This window comes from Dipodomys merriami, unplaced genomic scaffold (assembly GCF_024711535.1).
Source record: "Dipodomys merriami isolate MVZ:Mamm:240054 unplaced genomic scaffold, mDipMer1.0.p SCAF_7, whole genome shotgun sequence".
In the NCBI taxonomy this organism is placed as follows: domain Eukaryota; kingdom Metazoa; phylum Chordata; class Mammalia; order Rodentia; family Heteromyidae; genus Dipodomys; species Dipodomys merriami.
The window spans coordinates 59,355,706-59,377,666 of NW_027206290.1; the positions used below are offsets into that span (position 1 = coordinate 59,355,706).

At 36.0% G+C, this 21,961-nt stretch overlaps 1 protein-coding gene across 3 annotated transcripts in view; it reads left to right on the top strand.

Annotated features, from left to right (window-relative positions):
* The window catches only part of Tasp1 (taspase 1), a 199,189-nt gene that overhangs the window by 34,377 nt on the left and 142,851 nt on the right, over positions 1-21,961 (top strand). For all 3 annotated transcript variants that reach the window (XM_070006733.1, XM_070006734.1, XM_070006735.1), the window contains exons 5-7: positions 2,772-2,892; positions 11,429-11,513; positions 17,587-17,666. In XM_070006733.1, the coding sequence (XP_069862834.1) occupies positions 2,772-2,892; positions 11,429-11,513; positions 17,587-17,666 (286 nt within the window). The remainder of the gene's footprint in view (positions 1-2,771; positions 2,893-11,428; positions 11,514-17,586; positions 17,667-21,961) is intronic.

A 21,961-nucleotide genomic window follows, 5' to 3' on the forward strand; every position in this document is an offset into this window, starting at 1 on the left:
AATGTTTATTTATATAATTTACTCATTTTCAAATTGTATCCTTTAATTTTAGAGTTGTAGGAAGTTTTTTTTTATATTCTGAATACAAGCCCCTCATCATTTATATGATTTTCAGTTTTAACCTCATGCTTTGGGGTAATTTTGGTGTCCTTTAAAACACAAAAGTTTTAAATTCTGAATATGTCCAGTTTATCTAGGTTCTTTTCCTTTGGTTACTTTTTTTTTTTTTTTGTCGGTCGTGGGGCTTGAACTCTGGGCTTGGGCGCTGTCCCTGCACTCTTCAGTTCAAGGCGAGCCCTCTACCACTTGAGCCACAGCACCACTACTGGTTTTCGAGTGGTTTATTGGAGATAGGCATCTTCATGGATTTTCCTGCCGGGGCTGGCTTTGAATCTCTATCCTTAGATCTCAGCCTCCTGAGTAGCTAGGATTACAGGCGTCAGCCACTAGCGCCCCGCTCCTTTGGTTACTTTTAATGTCAAATGTTAGAAACAATTGTCTAATTCAAGGTAATGCATATTTGCCCTTGTATTTTCTCTACAAATTTTAGTTTTAGCTTTTTTACTTAGGCCTTTGATCCACTTCAAGTAAAGTTTGAGTAAAATTTTTGTAGAGTGCTTGCCTTGAGCTGAAGAGCTCAGAGACAGTGCCCAAGCCCAGAGTTCAAGCCCCATGACTGACAAAAAAAAAAAAGTCCAACTTCATTTTCTTATGGCTAGCCAGTTGTCTCAGCACTATTTATTGAAAAGGCTATCCTCACTTAATTGTTTTGACATCCTTTATTAATTGAAAATATATGTAAAGTTTTTCCTTTTTGGATTCTCATTTCTACTGTAATGATTGGTAACTGTAAGTTGTAAACCTATGAATGTGAATTTTCTTTTTTGTTTTTTTTTTGGGTTTGGTGGTGTGGGTCCTGAACTCTGGGCCTGGGCGCTGCCCCTCAGCTCTTCAGCTCAATGCTAGCGCTCTACCACTTGAGCCACAGCGCCACTTCCAGCTTTTTTCTTTTTTGCTTATGTGGTGCTGAGGAATCGAATCCAGGGCCTCATGCATGCAAGGCAAGCGCTCTACCACTGAGCCACCTTCCCAGCCCTGAATGTCAATTTTCTAATTCTCTTCTTTTCAAGATTGTTTTGGCATTCTAATTTCGGTGCATTGCCATATAAATGTTAGGACTAGTTTGTCATCTTCTACCAAAAATGGCAACTAAATATGATAAAGGATTGTATTGAATGAGATCAATTTAGGAAGTTATTGCTATTGTAACATTAAGCCTTCTGATCCATTTGCATGAGATGTCCTTTCCTTTAAAAACATAATTTTGGAAATGTTTTTATATTTTTTCAGTGTCTAAGTCTCTCTCATCTTTCTTTTTTCTTTTCCTTTTCTTTTTTGGGTTCCAGTACTGTGGTTTGAACTCCAGATCTTCCACTTTTGTTCTGTTTTCTCGTTTACAGCTGTTACTCTACAACTTGAATTCCATCACCAGTATGGCATTTTTCTGGTTAATTTGAGAGAGTCTTGTGGACTCTCCTGTTCAGGATGGCTCCCAATCATAATCCTCTGCTCTCAGCCTCTTGAGTAGCTCGGACTGCAAGTGTGAGTCACTGTCAGAGTTTACTGTGGGCAGCACATGTTTAATTCTTCCCCCTCTCCCCTGTTCCAGGAGTTGAACTCAGTGACTCACAATCTCACTCAGCTTGCTTGTTCACAGTGGGTATTCTACTACTTGAGCTACACCCCCAGTCCCACATTTTCATTTGTTAAGATATTTTATTGTTTTGGATGTTATTAGTAGATTGGCCCTACCCCCACTTTTTGTTGGAACTAATGGCTTTGTTCTTGCTGGGAATACAGTCCACCACTTGAGTCTTTCCCAAATCCTCTCTGGCTTTGTAATTTAGTTTTCAGATAGGGTCTGTGTTTTGCTGGCAATTCTCTACCTTCTGAGTGCTTGCGGTTACAGACATGTGCCACCCTATTGAGCTGTTTTTTGAGACAGGGTCTTGCTAATTTTTTTTTTTTTGTCTTGTCTTACTTTGAACTGTAGCCCTTCTGTTTCTACCTCCTGAGATAAGTGGATTATTTTATTAATTTCATTTTTGAATTTTTTCATTGTAATATATATAAATGTAATGATTTTTGTATATTGATCATGTATCCTATAACCATACTTAACGTATTAGTACATTAATAGTTTTGTAATAGAGTCCTGAAGGTCCTCCTTTTGAGTATACAAGACTATGTCATTTTTCAGATAGTGATTTCAGTTCTTTCTTTCTAATCTAGCTGCTTTTTATGTCTTTGCCTAGTTGTTTCACAAGTGTGTGTGTGTGTGTGTGTTTGTATGTAAATAGAAGTGATGAGAAACACATCACCACTTTCACCATCCGTCAGAATCTTAGCTCTCAAATTTTTGTAGCTTGTCTTGTCTTTTATTAACGTGGGATAATACATCAATTGATTATTCAAATATTAAACTAAACCTACTTTCCTGGCATCCCTCTGGTTCATGATATAAATTCTTTTATAATATACTGGACTTGGTTTATTAGTTTTCCTTGGTGATTTTGTGTTGATATTTATGAGGTATATTTGTCTCTAGATTTCTTTTTTTCAGGTTATTTTTGTCTTGTTATCAAGTAATACTGGCATCATACAATGAATTGGAAATAATTCTTACCTAGGTTTTAGAAGAGTTTATGAAGCATTAATATTAGCTCTGACTTAAAGCCTAATGATATTTAATTTTTGTTTTTGTCTTTTAGGATTCTCCTTTTACAAATGCAGGAATGGGATCTAATTTAAATCTCTTAGGGGAAATTGAATGTGATGCCAGCATTATGGACGGAAAATCTTTAAATTTTGGAGCAGTTGGAGCACTGAGTGGTATGTGGGCATTATAATATTTCATTCACACTTTCTAAAGACTTAGTTCAGGCTTTTAAATCATTCTTGTTGGAAGTAGTTTTGAAAACAAAATTTTTATTGCATTTATAATACAAAACTTGACTGAATTATTTTATAGGAAACAGCAAAGGGTGGAGATGTAGCTCTGTTAGTAGAGTACTTATCATGGATGAGGCATTGGGTTTGATTTCTAGCACTATGAAACAACAACAAGAAAAGGAACAACAAAACTTATGTCTAAGTTTTATTAGAATTAGATTCATTTCCTTTATCCCTTCAAGAGATTTGAGACATTTAACATTTGATTTACTTATTTGCCAGTCCTGAGCCTTGAACTCGGGGCCTGGATACTGTCCCCGAGCTTCTTTTATTCAAGGCTAGCACTCTACCACTTGAGCCACAGTGTTACTCTGGCTTTTTCTGTGTTTGTGGTACTGAGGAATCGAACACAGGGCATGCATGCCAGGCAAGCACTCTACCACTACGTCATATTTCAAGCCACCATTTGATTTAGAATATCCTATTAACTTTGCAATTCAAAATATACAAACACTTTTATTAACAATTTCCAGATGTTATGAATGAAATTTACCTTTGATCTTCTAAATCTTTGCTTTTTTTAATTGTGAAAATACTGTACAGAGGAGTTACAATTACATGGGCAAGATAGTGAGTACATTTCTTATCAAGCATTGTAGCCTCCTCCTTTGTTTCCCCTTCCCATCCCTTCCAAGCCTCCCCCCACTCAATCCTCCCCACCCCCCCACCAAAGTTGTAAAGTTCATTTTCAACATGACAACTTGTACTTCTCATTGTTGCAACGGGTCCACCTGTATCCTTATTTAAACAACTTGTTTTTCCCCTTCCCCTCCACAAATTATACCGACTTCAAATACAGTGAAAGCAGGGGTTATACTGTGGGGGAAGGACATACAAAGCAACAAAGAAATAATCTTATGAATGCTTTAGAAACAAATGCATGAAAGAAAAAAAACATTTAAATACATATCTTAGGGTTCATTTTCCTAACATTACCTTATCTGACCTTTTCTGCTTGACTCATATATATACTAGATATTGCAAATAAGGGCAACCATGAGACCTATGTTTCTTTGGGCTTGGCTTACTTCACTTAATGTAATTTTTTCCAAGTCTTTCCATTTCCTCACAAATGGGGCAATGTCATTCTTTCTGATGGAGGCATAGAATTCCATTGTGTATATATACCACATTTTCTTGATCCATTCATCTACTGAGGGGCATCTGGGTTGGTTCCATATCTTAGCTATGGTAAATAATGCTGCAATAAACATAGTTGTGCTGGTAGCTTTAGTGTGGTCTTGTTTGTAAGCATTTAGTGGTTGAACAAGTTTACACTCCTACCAACAATGCAGTAAGGTTCCCTTCTGTCCACATCCCCTCCAGCATCTGTTGTTATTAGAGTTCTTGATTATAGCCATTCTAACTGGGGTGAGGTGGTGTCTCAATGTTTTGATTCAAACCCTTTTCTGTGGGGTTTAACCTTAAAAATCAAATTCTTTTATCAATATATTTATATAATAGCAATATAGTTTTTTTTATTGTGAAAATACTGTACAGAGGTGTTACAATTACATGGGCAAGATAGTGAGTACATTTCTTATCAAGCATTGTAGCCTCCTCCTTTGTTTCCCCTTCCCATCCCTTCCAAGCCTCCCCCCACTCAATCCTCCCCACCCCCCCACCAAAGTTGTAAAGTTCATTTTCGACATAACGACTTGTACATCTCATTGTTGCAATGGGTCCACCTGTATCCCTATTTAAACAATTTGTTTTTCTCCTTCCCCTCCACAAATTATACCGACATTAAATACAGTGAAAGCAGGGGTATACTGTGGGGGAGGGACATACAAAGCAACAAAGAAATAATCTTATAAATGTGTTAGAAACAATTGCAAGAAAGAAAAAAAAAACATTTGAATACATATCTTAGGGTTCATTTCCCTAACATCACCTTATCTGACCTTTTCTGCTTGACTCAGACATATACTAGTTATTGCAAATAAGGGCAACCATGGGACCTATGTTTCTTTGGGCTTGGCTTACTTCACTTAATATAAGTTTTTCCAAGTCTTTCCATTTCCTAACAAATGGGGCAATGTCATTCTTTCTGATGGAGGCATAGAATTCCATTGTGTATATATACCACATTTTCTTGATCCATTCATCTACTGGGTTGGTTCCGTATCTTAGCTATAGTAAATAGTGCTGCAATAAACATAGTCGTGCTGGTAGCTTTAGTGTGGTCATGTTTGTGAACATTTGGGTAAATGCCCAAAAGTGGGATTGCTGGGTCATCGGGGAGCTCTATGTGGAGTCTTTTAAGGAACCTCCATACTACTTTCCAAAGTGGCTGAACAAGTTTACACTCCCACCAACAATGCAGTAAGGTTCCCTTCTGTCCACATCCCCTCCAGCATCTGTTGTTATTAGAGTTCTTGATTATAGCCATTCTAACTGGGGTGAGGTGTTATCTCAGTGTTGTTTTGATTTGCATTTCTTTTATGGCTAGAGAGGTTGAGCATTTCTTCATGTGTCTATTGGCCATCCTTCTTTCTTCTTCAGAGAAGTTTCTCTTTAAGTCTTTTGCCCACTTATTTATTGGGTAGTTGTTTCTTTGAAGATTTGTTGTTGGGGGATTTAATTTTTTGAGTTCCAAGTATATTTTAGATATGAGACCCTTGTCTGTTGTATGGCTAGTGAAGATCTTCTCCCAATCCGTAGGCTTTCTATTGATCTTGCTAGCAAATAGCAATATAGTTTTATTTTGTGATTATGATAATTATAAAATAACTATATTACTATGAAACTTAATTTTTTTTTTTTTTTGCTATTAGTGTTTGAACTCAGGTCCTACGCTCTGTGCAGAGCTTTTTTGCTCAAGGCTAATGCTCTACTACTTGAGTCACAGCTCCACTTCCAGTTTTACTGATTAGCTAGAGATCAGTTTCATGGAGTTTCCTGCTCAGATCTTAGCCCCTTGAGGGCTAGGATTAATGGCATGAGCCACTGGCTTTTTAAAATAGGATATGTTGGATTTTTTTCCCACAGCTATACATAAAAAAATTATCTAAGTTTTATAATTCACTTAAATGTATGTGAAGAACACCACAGTGTTAAATGTGCCACCTTCATGAATTTTTAAAAATGTGTATATATTTATATAGTTGTATACAGATATCTATCAATGTATATTATGTATCTATCTACAAGTATATTCCTAGGATGTGTATATATTTTATACAATACAAAGGATACTGAAATAGAAAACATATACCTAGGAGTCAGAAGAAACAGCCCAATTTTTCCCAAGTATTTGGTTGTTAGTAGAGCATTATTAAGTACTGTTAGGTCATTACTAATATTAATGATGATCTTTTATTGTGGCATCCCTTTTAGTATTTATTTATTTATTGTTTTTTTTTGTTTTTTGTTTTTTTGTTTTTGGTCCAGCTGTGGGGCCTGAACTCTGGGCCTGGGCGCTGTCCCTCAGCTCTTCAGCTCAAGACTAGCGCTCTACCACTTGAGCCACAGCGCCACTTCCGGCTTTTTTCTTTTTGCTTATGTGTTGCTGAGGAATCGAACCCGGGGCCTCATGCATGCAAGGCAAGTGCTCTACCACTGAGCCACCTTCCCAGCCCTTAGTATTTATTTTTTCTTTAAGTAAACTAATATATTGGGGGCCAAGGTAATTTGACTCCCTAGTTGGCAGTTGTATGGCCCTTGTCTGCTGTCCTGATAACCTTGTGTGGAGAACTGTCCACCAAGCATCTATCTGGATTGCCCTTAAGCCAGCATGTTTGTTTTGAACAATCCATGGATTCCTTGCAGAAGCTACATAGCAACTATGGCTACTTGCTGCTGATGCACAATTAGGCTCCAGGAGGCATTTCATATCATTGGAGACAGTGGAAGCCAGACCCTTTTTTGCCATTACAAGCCATTTTCTTTCTCTTAGGCCAGAGAGGGATCACTTCTCCTACTGTCCCCCTACAGGCCTGAGATTGGTGCATACACCCTTTCTATGTCCCACTTTCTGGTTATAATAGCAGGTTCTGTTCACTTTCTGAATCAGCTGGGTGATACCTTTCTGTGCTGTCTATCCACTGAGTTGTAACAGCTGGCCAAATTAAAGGCTTTTCTTGAATAGGTTTTTTTTTTTTTTCTTGTCTTCTTCTGATCTTTGTCATTAGTAGAGTGGGCTGAGCTGGTAGCAGGAAGAGCAGATGGCAGAAGCTGCAGTGGAGTCATAGCAGTGTTGGATGCAGTAGCAATGGCAACAAAACCAGTAACAAGGAAAGAGTGACTGAAGAGCTTCAGAGAGTGACCAAGGCAGAAATGACTAACAGCAGAGACCACTATAAGGGAAGTAGAGAGAAGGAAGAGAAGGTGTACAGCCAAAGCTGAAGAATGAAAGTGGGTTGTACAGAAAAACTGTGGAATGTGATCACTAGGAGCCTTCCAGAGAGCTGCCAAGTCATAAGGGCCAAACGTGTGAGAAACCTTCAAGCTGAGAGCTGTAGCTGTAGTAGTAGTAGGATCTGAGAGTCCCAACATATAAGGCCTGTTCAGGAGCTATAACATGAGTAGTCACTATGTGCTACTGCTTCTCTTTACTGCTGAAAGTAAGTTTGTAATATGTTGTGGTCTAGTGCTGTTTAAAGTCTAGAGCAATGAACTTCCAACCTGTGTCCCTCAAGCTATAAGTCTGTGCCTTCTAAAGCATAAAGCAGTAGTGCATTAAGCTGCAAGCCCCTAGGTCTGCCATTGCAGCCTCTAGAACTTGAGTGCTCAAGGGCTCAAGACTGCCAACAACAGAAGAGTTTCTACTTGCTGACTTGCAATTTTGTCCAGGTAGAGCAAAAGTACTCCAGCCTGCTAACTGGTAGTCACCTTATGAAGTCAGTACTTTTATTATCATTGTACAAATAAGCACATGAAACGAACAGGATTTATTTATTGTTTTTGTTTGTTTTGCATGCTGGGGAGCTTGAACTCAGGCCTTAGCTCTTGCTAGGCATTTTTTTTGCTCATGGCTGGTACACTACCGCTTGAGCCACACCTCTAGCTTTTACTTTTTGCCAGTTAATTGGAAATTTGTCTCATGGATTAGTGTGCTAGAGCTGATGTCAAACTATTATCCTCAGACCTCAGCCTCTTGAGTTATCTAGGATAATAGGTAAGAACCATCAGTAACTGCCTATATATATAATTTTTTTTTCTGAGGAGTCATTATGGATTTCCAGGCTGACCTGGAAATCACCGTGTAGCCCAAGCTGGTCTTGAATTTGAGATTCTCCTGCCTAAGCCTTCTTAGCAATGGGATTATAGCATTGACCACTGTGCCCTGCCCAAGATTTAGTTTGTCCAATATTTTGTATCTGAATCAAACTAGGAGACAGAAACCATATAATAGTTTAAACAGAAATAGTTTAATATAAAGATTTTTAGAACAGAGATAAGAGAGTAACTACATAAAGAACTTAAAGTGGGGGGGAGGGGGGAGGCTGGGAAGGGAGGTGAAGGGTAAACAAAGGAGGAGGCTGCAATGCTTGGTAAGAAATGTATGCATTATCCTGCCAATGTAATTGTAACCCCTCTGTACAGTATGTTCTCAAATAAAATAAAAATAAAATTAAAAAAAAAAAAGAACTTAAAGTGTGTCCTAGAACAGAGGGAGAATACCCAAAGAAAGATAGATTTGGAACTGGGTTTAGACCTTATAGAATAGGGGTTGTTGCAGTCCACTATGTGGCAGAAAACCTGGATTATCCAGGCTAGTGCTGGTCAAGACTAGTTATGTTCAGGACTAATCCTGTGGTACGTGGGTGAGTTTGTGCTGGTAGGTAGGCACAGAAGAGATCTAGACAGCATGAAGTAAACCTTGTTTTTTTTGTTTTTGTTTTTTTTTTTTTGTCAGGTATGGGGCCTGAACTCTGGGCCTGTGCTCTGTCCCCCAGCTCTTCAGCTTAAGGGTAGGGCTCTACCACTTGAGCCATAGTGCCACTTCCAGATTTTTCTGTTTATATGGTTCTGAGGAATTGAACCCAGGGCCTTATGCATGCAAGGCAAACACTCTACAAACCTTGTTTGTATAGAATGAAGATTCAGTTTTTGGCTTATATCTATCATCATGGAACACTTTATATGTGATCTGTTGGACCAAGGGTATTAAGATCAATGATAAGGTACATATCCTCAATCACGACCTGAACAAAACATGTGGTTGCTGAATCCTAGAAAAAGCTGCACCCTCTAGGCACTTAGCAGTGGAGAGAGATTACCAGGTAGGACAAATGAGACGAAACTGTACAGAAACCTGTCTAGTCAGCTACATTTCCTACTACAGTGTGTCTCCAGTGCCCTCTACTGACAAATTTACCATTGTGCCACCTGGCAAAGGAAATAGTTTATTACTGAGACTTGTAGTGTACACCTGTAATCCCGGTACTGAGGAGGTTGAGGCAGGGTTGTGAGTTCAAGGTCAGCCTGGGCTCTATAGTAAGACCCTGGCCTCCATTCTCATATCCTCCACAAAAGACAAAAAAGGGCATTGTACCTGCTTTCACTGTATTTGATGTTGGTATAATTTGTGGAGGGGAAGGGGAAAAACAAGTCATTTAAATAAGGATACAGGTGGACCCGTTGCAACAATGAGAAACACAAGTTGTCATGTCGAAAACGAACTTTACAACTTTGGTGGTGGTGGGGGAGGCTGGGAAGGGATGGGAAGAGGAAACAAAGGAGGAGGCTACAATGCTTGATAAGAAATGTACTCATTATTTTGCCCATGTAATTGTAACCCCTCTGTACGGTATTTTCACAATAAAAAATAAATAAAAAATTTTTTTAAAAAAGGAGGATTGTATATATCTTTGCAGATCAAGTGACAAAGGGAGAATTTGCAGTTGAAAAGGATTAAACTACTGGTGGATCCATTGCAACAATGAGATGTACTAATTGTTATGTGAAAAAACGAACTTTACAACTTTGGTGGATGGGAGAGGATTGGGTTGGGGGGTGGAGGGAGGATGGGAAAGGATGGGAAGGGGAAACAAAGGAGGAGGCTACAATGCTTGATAAGAAATGTACTCATTATCTTGCCCATGTAATTGTAACCCCTCTGTACAGTATTTTCACAATAAAAAAAATAATAAAAAAGAAAAGGATTAAAGTGATGGCTAGTATAGTTACAACATACATTATATTCTATACATTATACTCTATTTTTCTGTCTTTTGTGTAGTCTATTCTTATCCTATTTATATTACATATGAATAATAAACATCTAAATATACACTTTAATTTTATTCTGTTCCATTGGTGTATTTGTCTTTTTTGTACCCAGGCTACACTTTTAGTTATTAGTAGTTTTGAATAAAAAATGGTGTTTTGTTTTTTGTTTTTCTTTTTTAAAAAATTGAGACATGGTCTTGCTTCATAACTCATGTTGGTCTAGAATGCACTATGTTGCCTAGGCTGTCCTAGAACCCATGATCTTTCTGCTTCAACATTCTAACTGCTGTGACTACTATGTATGCTACTACACTAGGTTAAGAACTCTTAATTTTTCTTTCAAAGTTGTCCCTTTTTCCCCCTTGAATAAGTTTGTCATGTGTAATAGAAATCCATTTGAAGATTAATTAATTTTAATTTAAATAAATTGTAAATAATCTTGTTGAACCTGTTATTTGGCACTAATAATTGACAGTGCTTTCTCCTTTATCTCACTAAAAATAAAAGATCTCTAGGATAGAATTACAAGACCATTAAGTTTTCTATAAATAAGAAAATTTGATCGATAGTAATAATGTCACCTCAAATTAGTTTTAGGGAAAAGCATGATATATTAAGGAAATTGTGTTGTGAGGCATTGTATATAGTAGGAAATATTTGATTAAATTCTTGACTCATCCTTTGGAAAAATACTGAAAAGTAAAGATATGTAGTATAAAATACTGCTTGTAGACTATAAAACTGTCAGGACCTAAATATCCATGAATGAATGGTTAAATAAATTGCTTTCTAGTCATTTTATTAGATACCTTGTGGCATTAAAAATAGCATTTAAAACTCAATTTTTGCTGCTGTAACATGGGGCAAATGAACATACACACATATTCTTTTCTGGAGGCTACTAGACATTCATATACTTTGAAAGTGAAAACATTTCTAAGAGGTTTTAAATTTGTTTTTTTGAATGAAAATTTGAAGGGGGCTGGGAAGGTGGCTCAGTGGTAGAGCGCTTGCCTTGCATGCCTGAGGCCCTGGGTTCAATTCCTCAGCACCACATAAGCAAAAAAGAGCCGGAAGTGGCGCTGTGGCTCAAGTGGTAGAGCGCTAGCCTTGAGCTGAAGAGCTGAGGGACAACGCCCAGACCCAGAGTTCAGGCCCCACGACCGGACCCTCCCCCCCCCAAAAAAAAAGAAAATTTGAAGGTATTTTTTAATTTCTTTTTCTGACAATTTATTTCTAGGAATCAAGAACCCAGTCTCAGTTGCAAACAGACTGTTGTGTGAAGGACAGAAGGGCAAGCTTTCAGCTGGAAGAATTCCTCCCTGGTAACCACTTTGCTCATCTTGACTTTTCTTGTGTCTTTGGTCTTTGGTGCATGCAATGTTTGAAAGTTGTTCAGTCCACAGAAGACTATGGCTGTTGGGTATGCGCCAGCAGTAGCATGCCTTTGAGAATAAGACATACTTTCTTCTGTGATCTTGGAACATTTTGTACATTTGATAAACTTCCAGATGGAATAGAATCTTGTGGATTAAAGCCTAGGAGGTCAGAGTTAAGTTTTAGCTTTGTAGTTGATTCTTGAGAAGATTTTGCTGTTGCTGGTTGCCCAATTGGGATTATGTTACTGCTAAATTTTAAAAGTATCTTACATGTTGGAGTCCAACTGAAGTAATTGATTTGAGACATTTGTCAGAATAAAAGCACATTGAACATTGTAAATAATCTTGTTGAAACTGTTATTTGGCACTAGTAATTGACAATGCTGTCCTTTATCTCACTAAAAATAAGAGATCTCTAGGATAGAATTGCAAGACCATAAGTTTTCTAAATACAAGAAAATTTGATCGATAGTAATAATGTCATCTCAAAGTAGTTTTAGGGAAAAGCATGATATATTAAGTAAATTGCGTTGAGACAGTGGACTATATAGTGGGAAATATTTGATTAAATTCTTGCTTCATACTTTGGAAAAATACTGAAAAGTAAAGATATATAGTATAAAATATTGCTTGTAGATTATAAAACTGTAAGCACCTAAATATCCATGAATGAATGGTTAAATAAATTGCTTTCTAGTCATCTTATTAGATACCTTATGGCATTCAAAATAGAGTGCATTTGCATATAACATGGATTAATATTAATATAAATTTGCTCCAGCTGCCATGATAGAATACCTTATGTTGAGTGGTTTTAACAGTAGACATTTATGTCTCACAGACCTAGAGGTTGGGAAGTTCTAGCCTATTTGGTTCTGGTAAGGGCTTTTTTTCTTGTCTTGCAGATGGCTGCCTTCTTGCTGTGTCCTCACATTGGAAGTGTGATGGGGGAGAGGTTGCATAAGACAGAGATGGAGAGGAAAGGGAGGGATAGGCTATCCTCAATTACTGCGATTTTATCAGGATATAACCCCATTATAAGTTAAGGAACATCTTGTAGTAGTTCTACAGATCACTGATGATTTGTTTGCTTTTTAAATTCCTTTTGTTTCATTTTGAAGTATCTATTGCTATGGTTTAAATTTTAACTAATTATTTTTCTGCAATATCTATACTCACTTGCAAATCATATCCAGTTTATTTTTTATTTCTGACATTTTGTCTTTATTTCCAGAAGTTTGGTTTGCATTTTTTAAAAAGTGTGCTTCAAACTGGAGGTGTGGCTCAGTATGGTAGCGTGATTGTGTAGGCAAGCACAAGTTCCTGAGTTCAAACCCCAGTGTCACCAAAAGTGACTGACTAAATAAATAAAAAGGCTTACTTATCTTTTTAAAAAGGCTTACATATATATTTTTAAATATGGCTAATCTGCCAGCTTATGAGTGAAGTTACAACTTTTTTTTACTTTTTAATTTATTTTTTAAATTTTAGGGCTGCAGATATAGCTCAGTCGTAGAGGTCTTACCAAACATGTAGAAGGCCTGGGCTCGCTTCCTAGTACTGCAAAAATGGAAATGAAACACAAAAATAATTGCTTGCCATTTTATAATGATTGTTATTTCTAGGATGTTCTGGCTGATTTACTCATTGTATATTTCATTTTTCTGATTTTTGTGTGCTTAGTAATTTTTATTACATTTCAGATATGGTATATTTTACCTTTTGGAATACTGTATAGTTTTTATTGTAATGACTATGTTCTTGAACTAGATATGGCTGTTATTTAAAAACAGTTGGGATCTTTCTGAACTTGCTTTAAATTTTGTCACACGAGGTTAGTGAGGTAATGCAACTGGAAGGAGGATTTTTTTTTCTAGCTTCCAGAACTCTTTATTTTGATAACTCCTGGTTCTATTTGAACATGGGGGCTATTTTCTTTAGAACTGTCAAGTTATTTATTTTGGATGATTTTCTTTTATGTATGTTCTGAACTCCACTTAACTGAAGAGTAGAAGAGTTCTCTGTGCATATCTCTCGGGTCCTCTTTCTAAGCAGCTCTCTTTTCTCTGGTACTTATTCCTGTGAATTCTGGTCACTGTGGCTTCTCTGATTGCCCAGGTTTGGCCAACCCAGACACTGCTGGGATCCTGTGGAATGATCTAGAAACTTTCTTAGTAATGAACCCTATGATTTCAGTAAGGCAAGATTTATATTGTTTCCTTTTTCTCAAAGATGACTGTCCTCTGATGTCTAATGTCTAAAACTGCTTTTTAAAAAGTATATATTTTCTTTGTTGTTTTTCTCATTGGTTCTATTACTCCATGATGTTCAGAAGTCAAAATTTCTCACATACTTGGAAGTTTGCTATATAACTATGATAGTTGAAAAACAAAGAAAGAAGCAAGCAAACAAACAAAGGCTGGGTGCAGTGGCTCACAGTTGTAATCCCAGATACTCAAGAAGCAGAGAAGCTATCCTGAGGTAGAAGTTACTCCTAACCAATAAGCTAGTTGAGACATTTTTTTTTGAAAATTTCTGTACAAGGAATTAGAGGAATTTACTGAAATTAAGGAATAATAGTAAGAATTTTTATTATTTAATGTTACACTTCATATATTGCAAGTGCATCACAAACTTTATTATTTATGTCTTATATGGCTGTAAGCTTTAAATAATCATAGCCTAATTTGTCTTTTAAAAATTTTATTGGGATAAGAAATTAATAGGAATTAGTTTTTAAATTAAAAATATTGTTATTTTCTTCTACATGTAATACACTTTAATGATGGAGTCCCTGAGAATTCTGGAGATATATTCAATCACTAAATTGCACATTTATAGTGATACAGAAACACGGTTCTTTGAAAATGGGTTGTTGTCCATAATGCACACTCCTACTTTTATCCAAATAGCCTGTTCCATGTGTTTTGCTTTGTAGGCACTTGCAGCAGTATTCAAGAGATTTTTTGTTTTTCTTTTGGTAGTCCTAGGGTTTGAACTAAGGGCCTGGGAACTACTCCTGAGCTTCTTGCTCAAGGCTAGCACTCTATCACTTGAGTCTTAGAGCCTCTTTTGGCTTTTTCTGTTTATGTGATAATGAGGAATCAAACCCAGGGCTTCACACATGCTAGGCAAGCACTCTTCCACTGAGCCACATTCCCAGTCCTCAAGAGTTTGTTATGCCACTTCAGGGTTGGTCTTAGCAGAATTTTGTTGGTTTGCTTAAAACATGTTAGACCTAATTTAATGTAAAATTTAAGATAAAAATAACACAAGGAAAATACTGTCCTTTAATGTAGGAAATGTGAAGTATTTTGTTAAATAAAAATCTATTATCTTGAAAAATGTTTACTTAATAATTGTTGTGCTTTAGGCATTGTCCTAGCTTAAGATTTATTCATCCCCTCTCCCTCATGAGATTTCTTCGACTCCCTTACAGCAAGAGCTTCTTGGAATGATTTTCTAAGAGGTTAGAATGAAGTACCACAGAGGCAAGAAGAATACAAGATGAACTAGGGAGAGGATGAGAATCAGATCAATTTGCGAGCTTTTAGAGTTCTGGTAAAGAGTAGTCATGACATGAAATTTTGTGAGTTTGAGGAAAAAGATTGCCATTATTATTGAAGGATGGTGAGAATGATGAAAATAGTGATATTGTTCAAGATCCATAGTACTCATAAACTGAAAAAAGGTTTCTCTTTGAGGAGTCAGAAGAAGGCTTGAGAAAATTTTAAGTGGTATTGAATTTAGTTTTGGAGAAAGTGGTTTTTATAAAGTGATTTTTAGTATAATTTTTAACAACAATGTGTGCTAAACTGATATTAAAAGTTATATGACACTTTGTGTTGATAACTGTTAGACAATTTTAGACAATATTTTTTGTAGTAAGAAAAGATCATACATTTAGTGTGCTTATAATATACTTAAATGACATCCAAATATTTGCCTTTCTGTGAAAGCCTAAAATATTTAGAAATTTTCATAGTTAGATTGTATAAAATTGATTTTATTTAGAATTATATTTATGAATGATGAAGTGAGGAAAAAATAAAAGAGAATATTAGGTAAAATGTCAGATTCCAGATATGAGGATTACATTTAAATGACTAATCAATGCTGAGAATATAAGAAAGATGGAGCTTCAAACTCTTTTATCTTGATCATTGAGTCTACTTTTTTGGCATCTTTTACATCTTCACATTAAGAAAAGTTTATTTTTTTAATCAAGTTTTTTCCTAGAAGAACAAATGACTAACATTGCTACCAGAACAACTCAGATCTACATGTTCCTATTTTAGGAACATTAGGATTTTATATGGTAGATTGTTTTTTATTTTCTAAATTTTTTTATTGTTATTATAAGGTTATGTACAAAGGGGTTGCAATTATAATAGGTCAGGTACAGTTCTTTTCGGACAATGTCACTCCTTCCTTCGCTCTCTTCCAGTTTTTCCTTCCATTTTTATTGATTTATTTCTTTGCAGTAAATAACTTATATATAATTAAGAAATTGTTTTGAGGAGCAATACTGTGGTTTGAACTTAGGGCCTTCCTTACTTTCTGGACAAGTATTCTACCACATGAGCCATGCCTCTAGCTAGGAAAAACTTTTCTATTTTCAGAATATTTTAGAGTTTTTTTTTAAATTGAGGCTTGCAGAAATAAAGTTATTTATTCTGTGTGTGTGTGTGTGTGTGTGTGTGTGTGTGTGTGCGCGCGCACGCACACGTGTGTGTGTGCGTGTGTGTGTGTGCGCATGTGTGTGCCAGTCCTAGGGCAGGCTTGAATTTAGGTCCTGAATGCTGTCCCTGAGCTTTTTCACTTAAGGCTGGTGGTCTACTAATTGAGCCCCAGCTTCACTTCTGGCTTTTTAGGTGGTTAATTGGAGAAAAGAGTCTTATGGACTTTGTTGTTCAGGCTGGCTTTGAACCAGGATCCTCAGAACTCAGGCTCCTGAGTAGCTAGGATCATAGGCGTGAGACACTTGTGTCCAGCTAAGCCAACAGGCTTTCTCTACTCTACTTTTTCAATGCTTTTTCTGTTCCTACATTTGTGTTTATTGAAAACACAAATTATTGGAACTAAACGTTTTGTTTCTCATTGGAACCATTATATTTTTGAATGTCTGCCTATATTTTTATTTTACCAGTTTGTTACTGGTCTTATTGATAGTTAGATCATAAGACACTTAATATGCATTACTCTTGAGTTTTTAGTGTTTGAATGATTAGAATAACAGAAACAAAAATAGTAAAAACTCACAAGCAGGCACAAATTCAAGGAATCCATTACTAGCTGGCTGAGATCTTCTTAAGTAGCTGGCAATGGAAGAAGATTAATGATTGATTATTATAATCACTGCTTACCATTAATATGTGCTTCAAGTTACTTAGGAGACAGGTTGTTAATTATCCCTTATGAAAATGAGTGTTTCATAGTATGCCATATTGTTATATTAAAACTTCTAGTTTAGGGCTTTAACTTTGCTTTTGATATATATACCATAGTACTTATTCACAATAGTAAAAATGACTCAGAGGGTTATGCATATATTCTTGTTACACTGAAGCTTAAAAATATAAGCATATATTCTTGTGTTGGAGCACACATACATATTGATATATGTACATCTTACTTTGAATGGATCCAGTTATTCTATTCAGCAAGAACTCTGTATTTGAAGCAATTCACTTTACCTTAGCCTCACCCTGATTAAATAGATCTTGTGAAATAAATTCAGAATCCTATTGATGTAAGATAAATCTTGACATATTCCTCTGGGAGGTCAACTATTTTTGCTTTCTATTGTATTTTTTTCCAAATTTTATTCGACAAATATTATAAGGAAAATTTCAAATAAAATCTGAACATGTAGCCATCTTATTTTGAGCTAACTCTAGAATTATATCTCTATGTAAGATTTCTTTAAGATGCTATATGATCTTACTTGTATTACTTTACTGACTATGTAGAAGGTGACCCTGTTCATTTTTAAAAGAATAATTATTTCTGTTGTTAGCTTTTTAGTTGGAGAAGGTGCCTACAGATGGGCAGTGGATCACGGGATTCCCTCTTGCCCTCCTAACATCATGACCACCAGTGAGTAAAAACTTCAGACATTAAGCTCTATGAAATACACACTTGAAATTCTTATGTTGTATCTGTTATGGCCCATATAATACAATATTTAAGAAAGAATGCTTCTATGTTGAAATTTTTATGGTTAAAAGATATATCCAAAGTTACATAATTTTTAAGCTACATTTATATTCTTGAGTCTTTTGTTGCTTTTTATTCCTTTATAGAAGAATTATTAAACTTGTTCCATTTTAACTTGTGAAAGGGCTAAATATACTTTGTTACTATGGATAATATGTAGTGATATGAACATAGTACATTGTAGGTTCAAATAAATGTAACTCGGCAGAGATTTTACTATCTGCACAACAGTATATATCACAATCTTTAAATTTGTTCTGCTTCTAGTAACCTGCTATTGGAGATATAGATGACAATTTATGTAGAAGAATGCTCAATGAACATTATTTTATATATATATTTATATATATATATATTCTTTTTATTGTGAAATCAATGAACATTATTAAGAATAAGTAATCCCAAGCCAGGACAGTGACTCAAGTTTGTAATCCTGGTGAGATCCAGAGAATCATGGTCTGAGGCTAGACTGGACTGAAGTCCAAGTGTTCATCTCCAAAATGACCAGCCAGAAGCAGGATTGGGGGTACGGCTCAAGTGGTAAATAGCTTGCCAAGAAAGCAAGCTGAGCAGATGTGGAACCCTGAATTCAAACCCTAATATTGGCCAAAACAAACAAACACGTATAAATATCTTGAGGATTTTTGGTAAATCATCATAAATTTTTATAATGAAATGTTACAAAGTAACTAAATTCTTGTCAAGACTCATGTCTGATAATGATTAAATTTAATGATTTTTTAAAAAAAAGATGTAACTCCTCTGAACATTTAAAATATTATTTCTCCTCTGAACATCTAAAATATTATCTATCAAAACTGATTCCAGGAAATGGAAACATTTTATTTTGTTGGAATTTTTGGTGGTGTTTTCTTTCTTTCTTTCTTTCTTTTCTTTCTTTCTTTCTTTCTTTCTTTCTTTCTTTCTTTCTTTCTTTCTTTCTTTCTTTCTTTCCTTCTTTCTTTTCTTTTCTTTCTTTCTTTCTTTCTTTCTTTCTTTCTTTCTTTCTTTCTTTCTTTCTTTCTTTCTTTCTTTCTTTCTTTCTTTCTTTCTTTCTTTCTTTCTTTCTTTTTTTTTTCTGCGAGACCCTTACCTTCAGTATCTGTAGCTGAATAAAAAAAGTCACCCCAGCTTAAGTGGCATAAATGACATTTGATTACTCATAATTTTCTAAACTGGTGTTGGCATTCTCCTAGTAATTTTTCTGCTGCTCTTGTTGGTGGTCTACAAAGCTTGATAGAACAATAAAGATCATTTGACTTTTTGTTTGTTTGTTTGTTTGTTGTAAGGCTTGAACGTGGGGTCAGGGCACTGTCCCGGAGCTTTTTTGCTCAAGGCCAGTGCTCTACAACTAGAGCCACAGAGCCATATCTGGCTTTTCCTGTGCTTAATTGGAGATAGCAGTCCTACAGACTTTCCTGCCCAGATTGGCAGGTGGTTCACATCATCCTCAGATCTCAGCCTCTTGATTAGCTACATTACAGATGTGACCCACTGATACCTGGCCTACTTACTGCTTTTTAAGTGAAAGTTTATTACCAGAGTAATTTGAGTCTACCTTAATCAAATGGAAGAGTGAATCATTAAATCTAAGAAACCAAGCTATATTAAAAGATATAAGCCATGATTTTATTTCATTGGTCCTACAAATATTGTAGCTGAATATTGCAACATAGGGGAGTTGGAAAGAAGTGTGTGTGTGTGTGTGTGTGTGTGTGTGTGTGTGTGTGTGTGTGTGTGTGTGTGTGTGTGTGTGTGTGTGTGTGTGTGTGTGTGTGTGTGTGTGTGTGTGTGTGTGTGTGTGTGTGTGTGTGTGTGTGTGTGTGTGTGTGTGTGTGTGTGTGTGTGTGTGTGTAAAAGAGTATTATAAATTCTCAGTCCTATTACTATTTCTGCCCTAAAATGTTTCTACTGCATTTTATGCATCAGGCAAAAAAAGTATCAAGCTATCTTCCAGGCCCACCCCCTCCCAAGCACCTCCCCCCCCCCCCCTTTACTGACAGGCACAACTCTGTTGGGGAAAGTAATATGCTTTTGTAACATGCAACCTTGTTTAAGAAACACTCACTGCAACTGTTCCAATGTTTAACTAATATCTGGATACCCCATGGCCCAATCAAGTTAACCGTCTCACTTTCTTTGTATAATTTTTGTTGAATTTTCTTCAAATTTACCCACCTTTTCTTCTTGTGTCCAATATATTAATTTTGTGTAAATAGCTTTTAAAAGTATAATATTAATCCTTTGAAATGTCTTAAAACCATTGCATTTTATCTGGCTTGTGGTCCTAGCTACTCAGGAGGCTAAAGATTGAAATTTGAAGCCAGTCTAGGTGGGAAAGTCCATGAGATTCTTATCTCCAATTATCTAACAAAAGCTTTGTAGTGGAGCTGTGGCTCAAGTGTTAAGAGTGTTAGCTTTGAGTAAAATAGCTCAAGGATAGCACCCAGGCCCTGAATTCAAGGTCTCTGTCTCCCACACAAAATATAGCATTTGTGTTTTTGATTCTGTTTTTTCCTCTTTCTTTTCTTACAGTTTTCACGTTACCTTAAAATTCCCCATGTCTTACCCATTATACACATTTAAACATTTGTTTTTCTTATTTTAAAATTCTGTATCACAGTTTCTTGTTTTGCTGTGTGCTGTATATAATTTTTTAGACCACAAACTACAGTGTTGTAGATGATAATGCCTTTGAGGTTATGTATTTATTTTTCTTTGAAGAATATTGAGATTTGTTATAGCATATAATTAAATTATTTGCAGATCATCTTTTTTGTTACAGCTTGTTTTGAGGTTTTGTTAAAGGAGGCATATGTACTTTTCTCTTAGTCATAGGGTTTCAGCCTACCCTGCTGAAATTGGGGATTTCTTGGTTTTCACTGGAAGATTCAAATTTTATCCTATGTTTTTTTTTTGCTGGTCATGGGGTCTGAACTCTGGGCCTGGGCGCTGTCCCTCAGCTCTTCAGCTCAAGGCTAACACTCTACCAGTGGAACCACAGCGCCACTTCCAGCTTTTTCTGCTTATGTGGTGCTGAGGAATCGAACCCAGGGCCTCATGCATGCAAGGCAAGCACTCTACTGCTGAGCCACCTTCCCAGCTCCTATCCTATGATTTTTATATAGTTGACACTTACCAAAATGTCTACCAGCTTTTCAGGTGCTGTTTTTCTTACTTATCTCTATGGACTCTTTTAGTCTCTATGATCAGGATTTCTCTACAGATCGAGGATTTGAAGAACGTTTAGATAGATTTTGTAGCTTATACATCTCCAAGATTGCTTCAGGAAGCAATCTAGCTGCTTTTATATTCTAAATTCCTTATCTCATGCTAGAACATCTTTAGCATCCTACTTGAGCTCTATCTTCTGTGCATTTTGTAGAATGAGGAGTATCTTTTGGGAAAAGTACATGAATGTTGTTCTTAGTATACTTAGTGAATTTCTTTTCTTTCTCTGCTAAATTTATCACTTCTGTTTTTGGTCCGTTGTGGGGCTTGAACTCAGGATCTGGTCACTGTCCCTGAGCATTTCTGCTCAAGGCTAGCACTCTTTTACTTTTAGCCCCAGCTTCACTTCTGACTTTCTGTTGGTTAATAGGAGATAAAAATTTCATGAACTTTCCTGCCGAGATTGAACCATGAGTCTCAAATCTTAGACTCTACCTTGCTCATATAATTGTAAATCCTCTACACGGTATTTTCACAATAAAAAAAAAAACAAAAAACAAAAAACTCAGCCTCTTGAGTGGCTAGGATTACAGGTGTGAGTCATCAGCACCTGGCAAATCCAGCATCCAGCAAATCTACCATTATTTGTTCACCTTTAAATTGTTTTTACTTTCCTTTAAAAGTTTTCTTTTTTATATATTTTGTGATTATTATCAACATGTAGCCTAGTCTTACTGTTCCTTCATATCATGAGATGGAACATGTGCTCTACAAATGCATGTTATTACCAAATATAATACAAATAATACAATAATAAAATACTATTGTATATATCATATAATGCAATAGAAAGTATTATATTTACACAATGACTATTTAAATAAGCAAGTACCTATTACAAGAGAAGATTATTTGAACATATTTATCACTTAAATAGTTTGAATGGACATTTATGTATATATTTATGAAGTTTAATGATTTTTTTACATTGCCTTCCATTTACA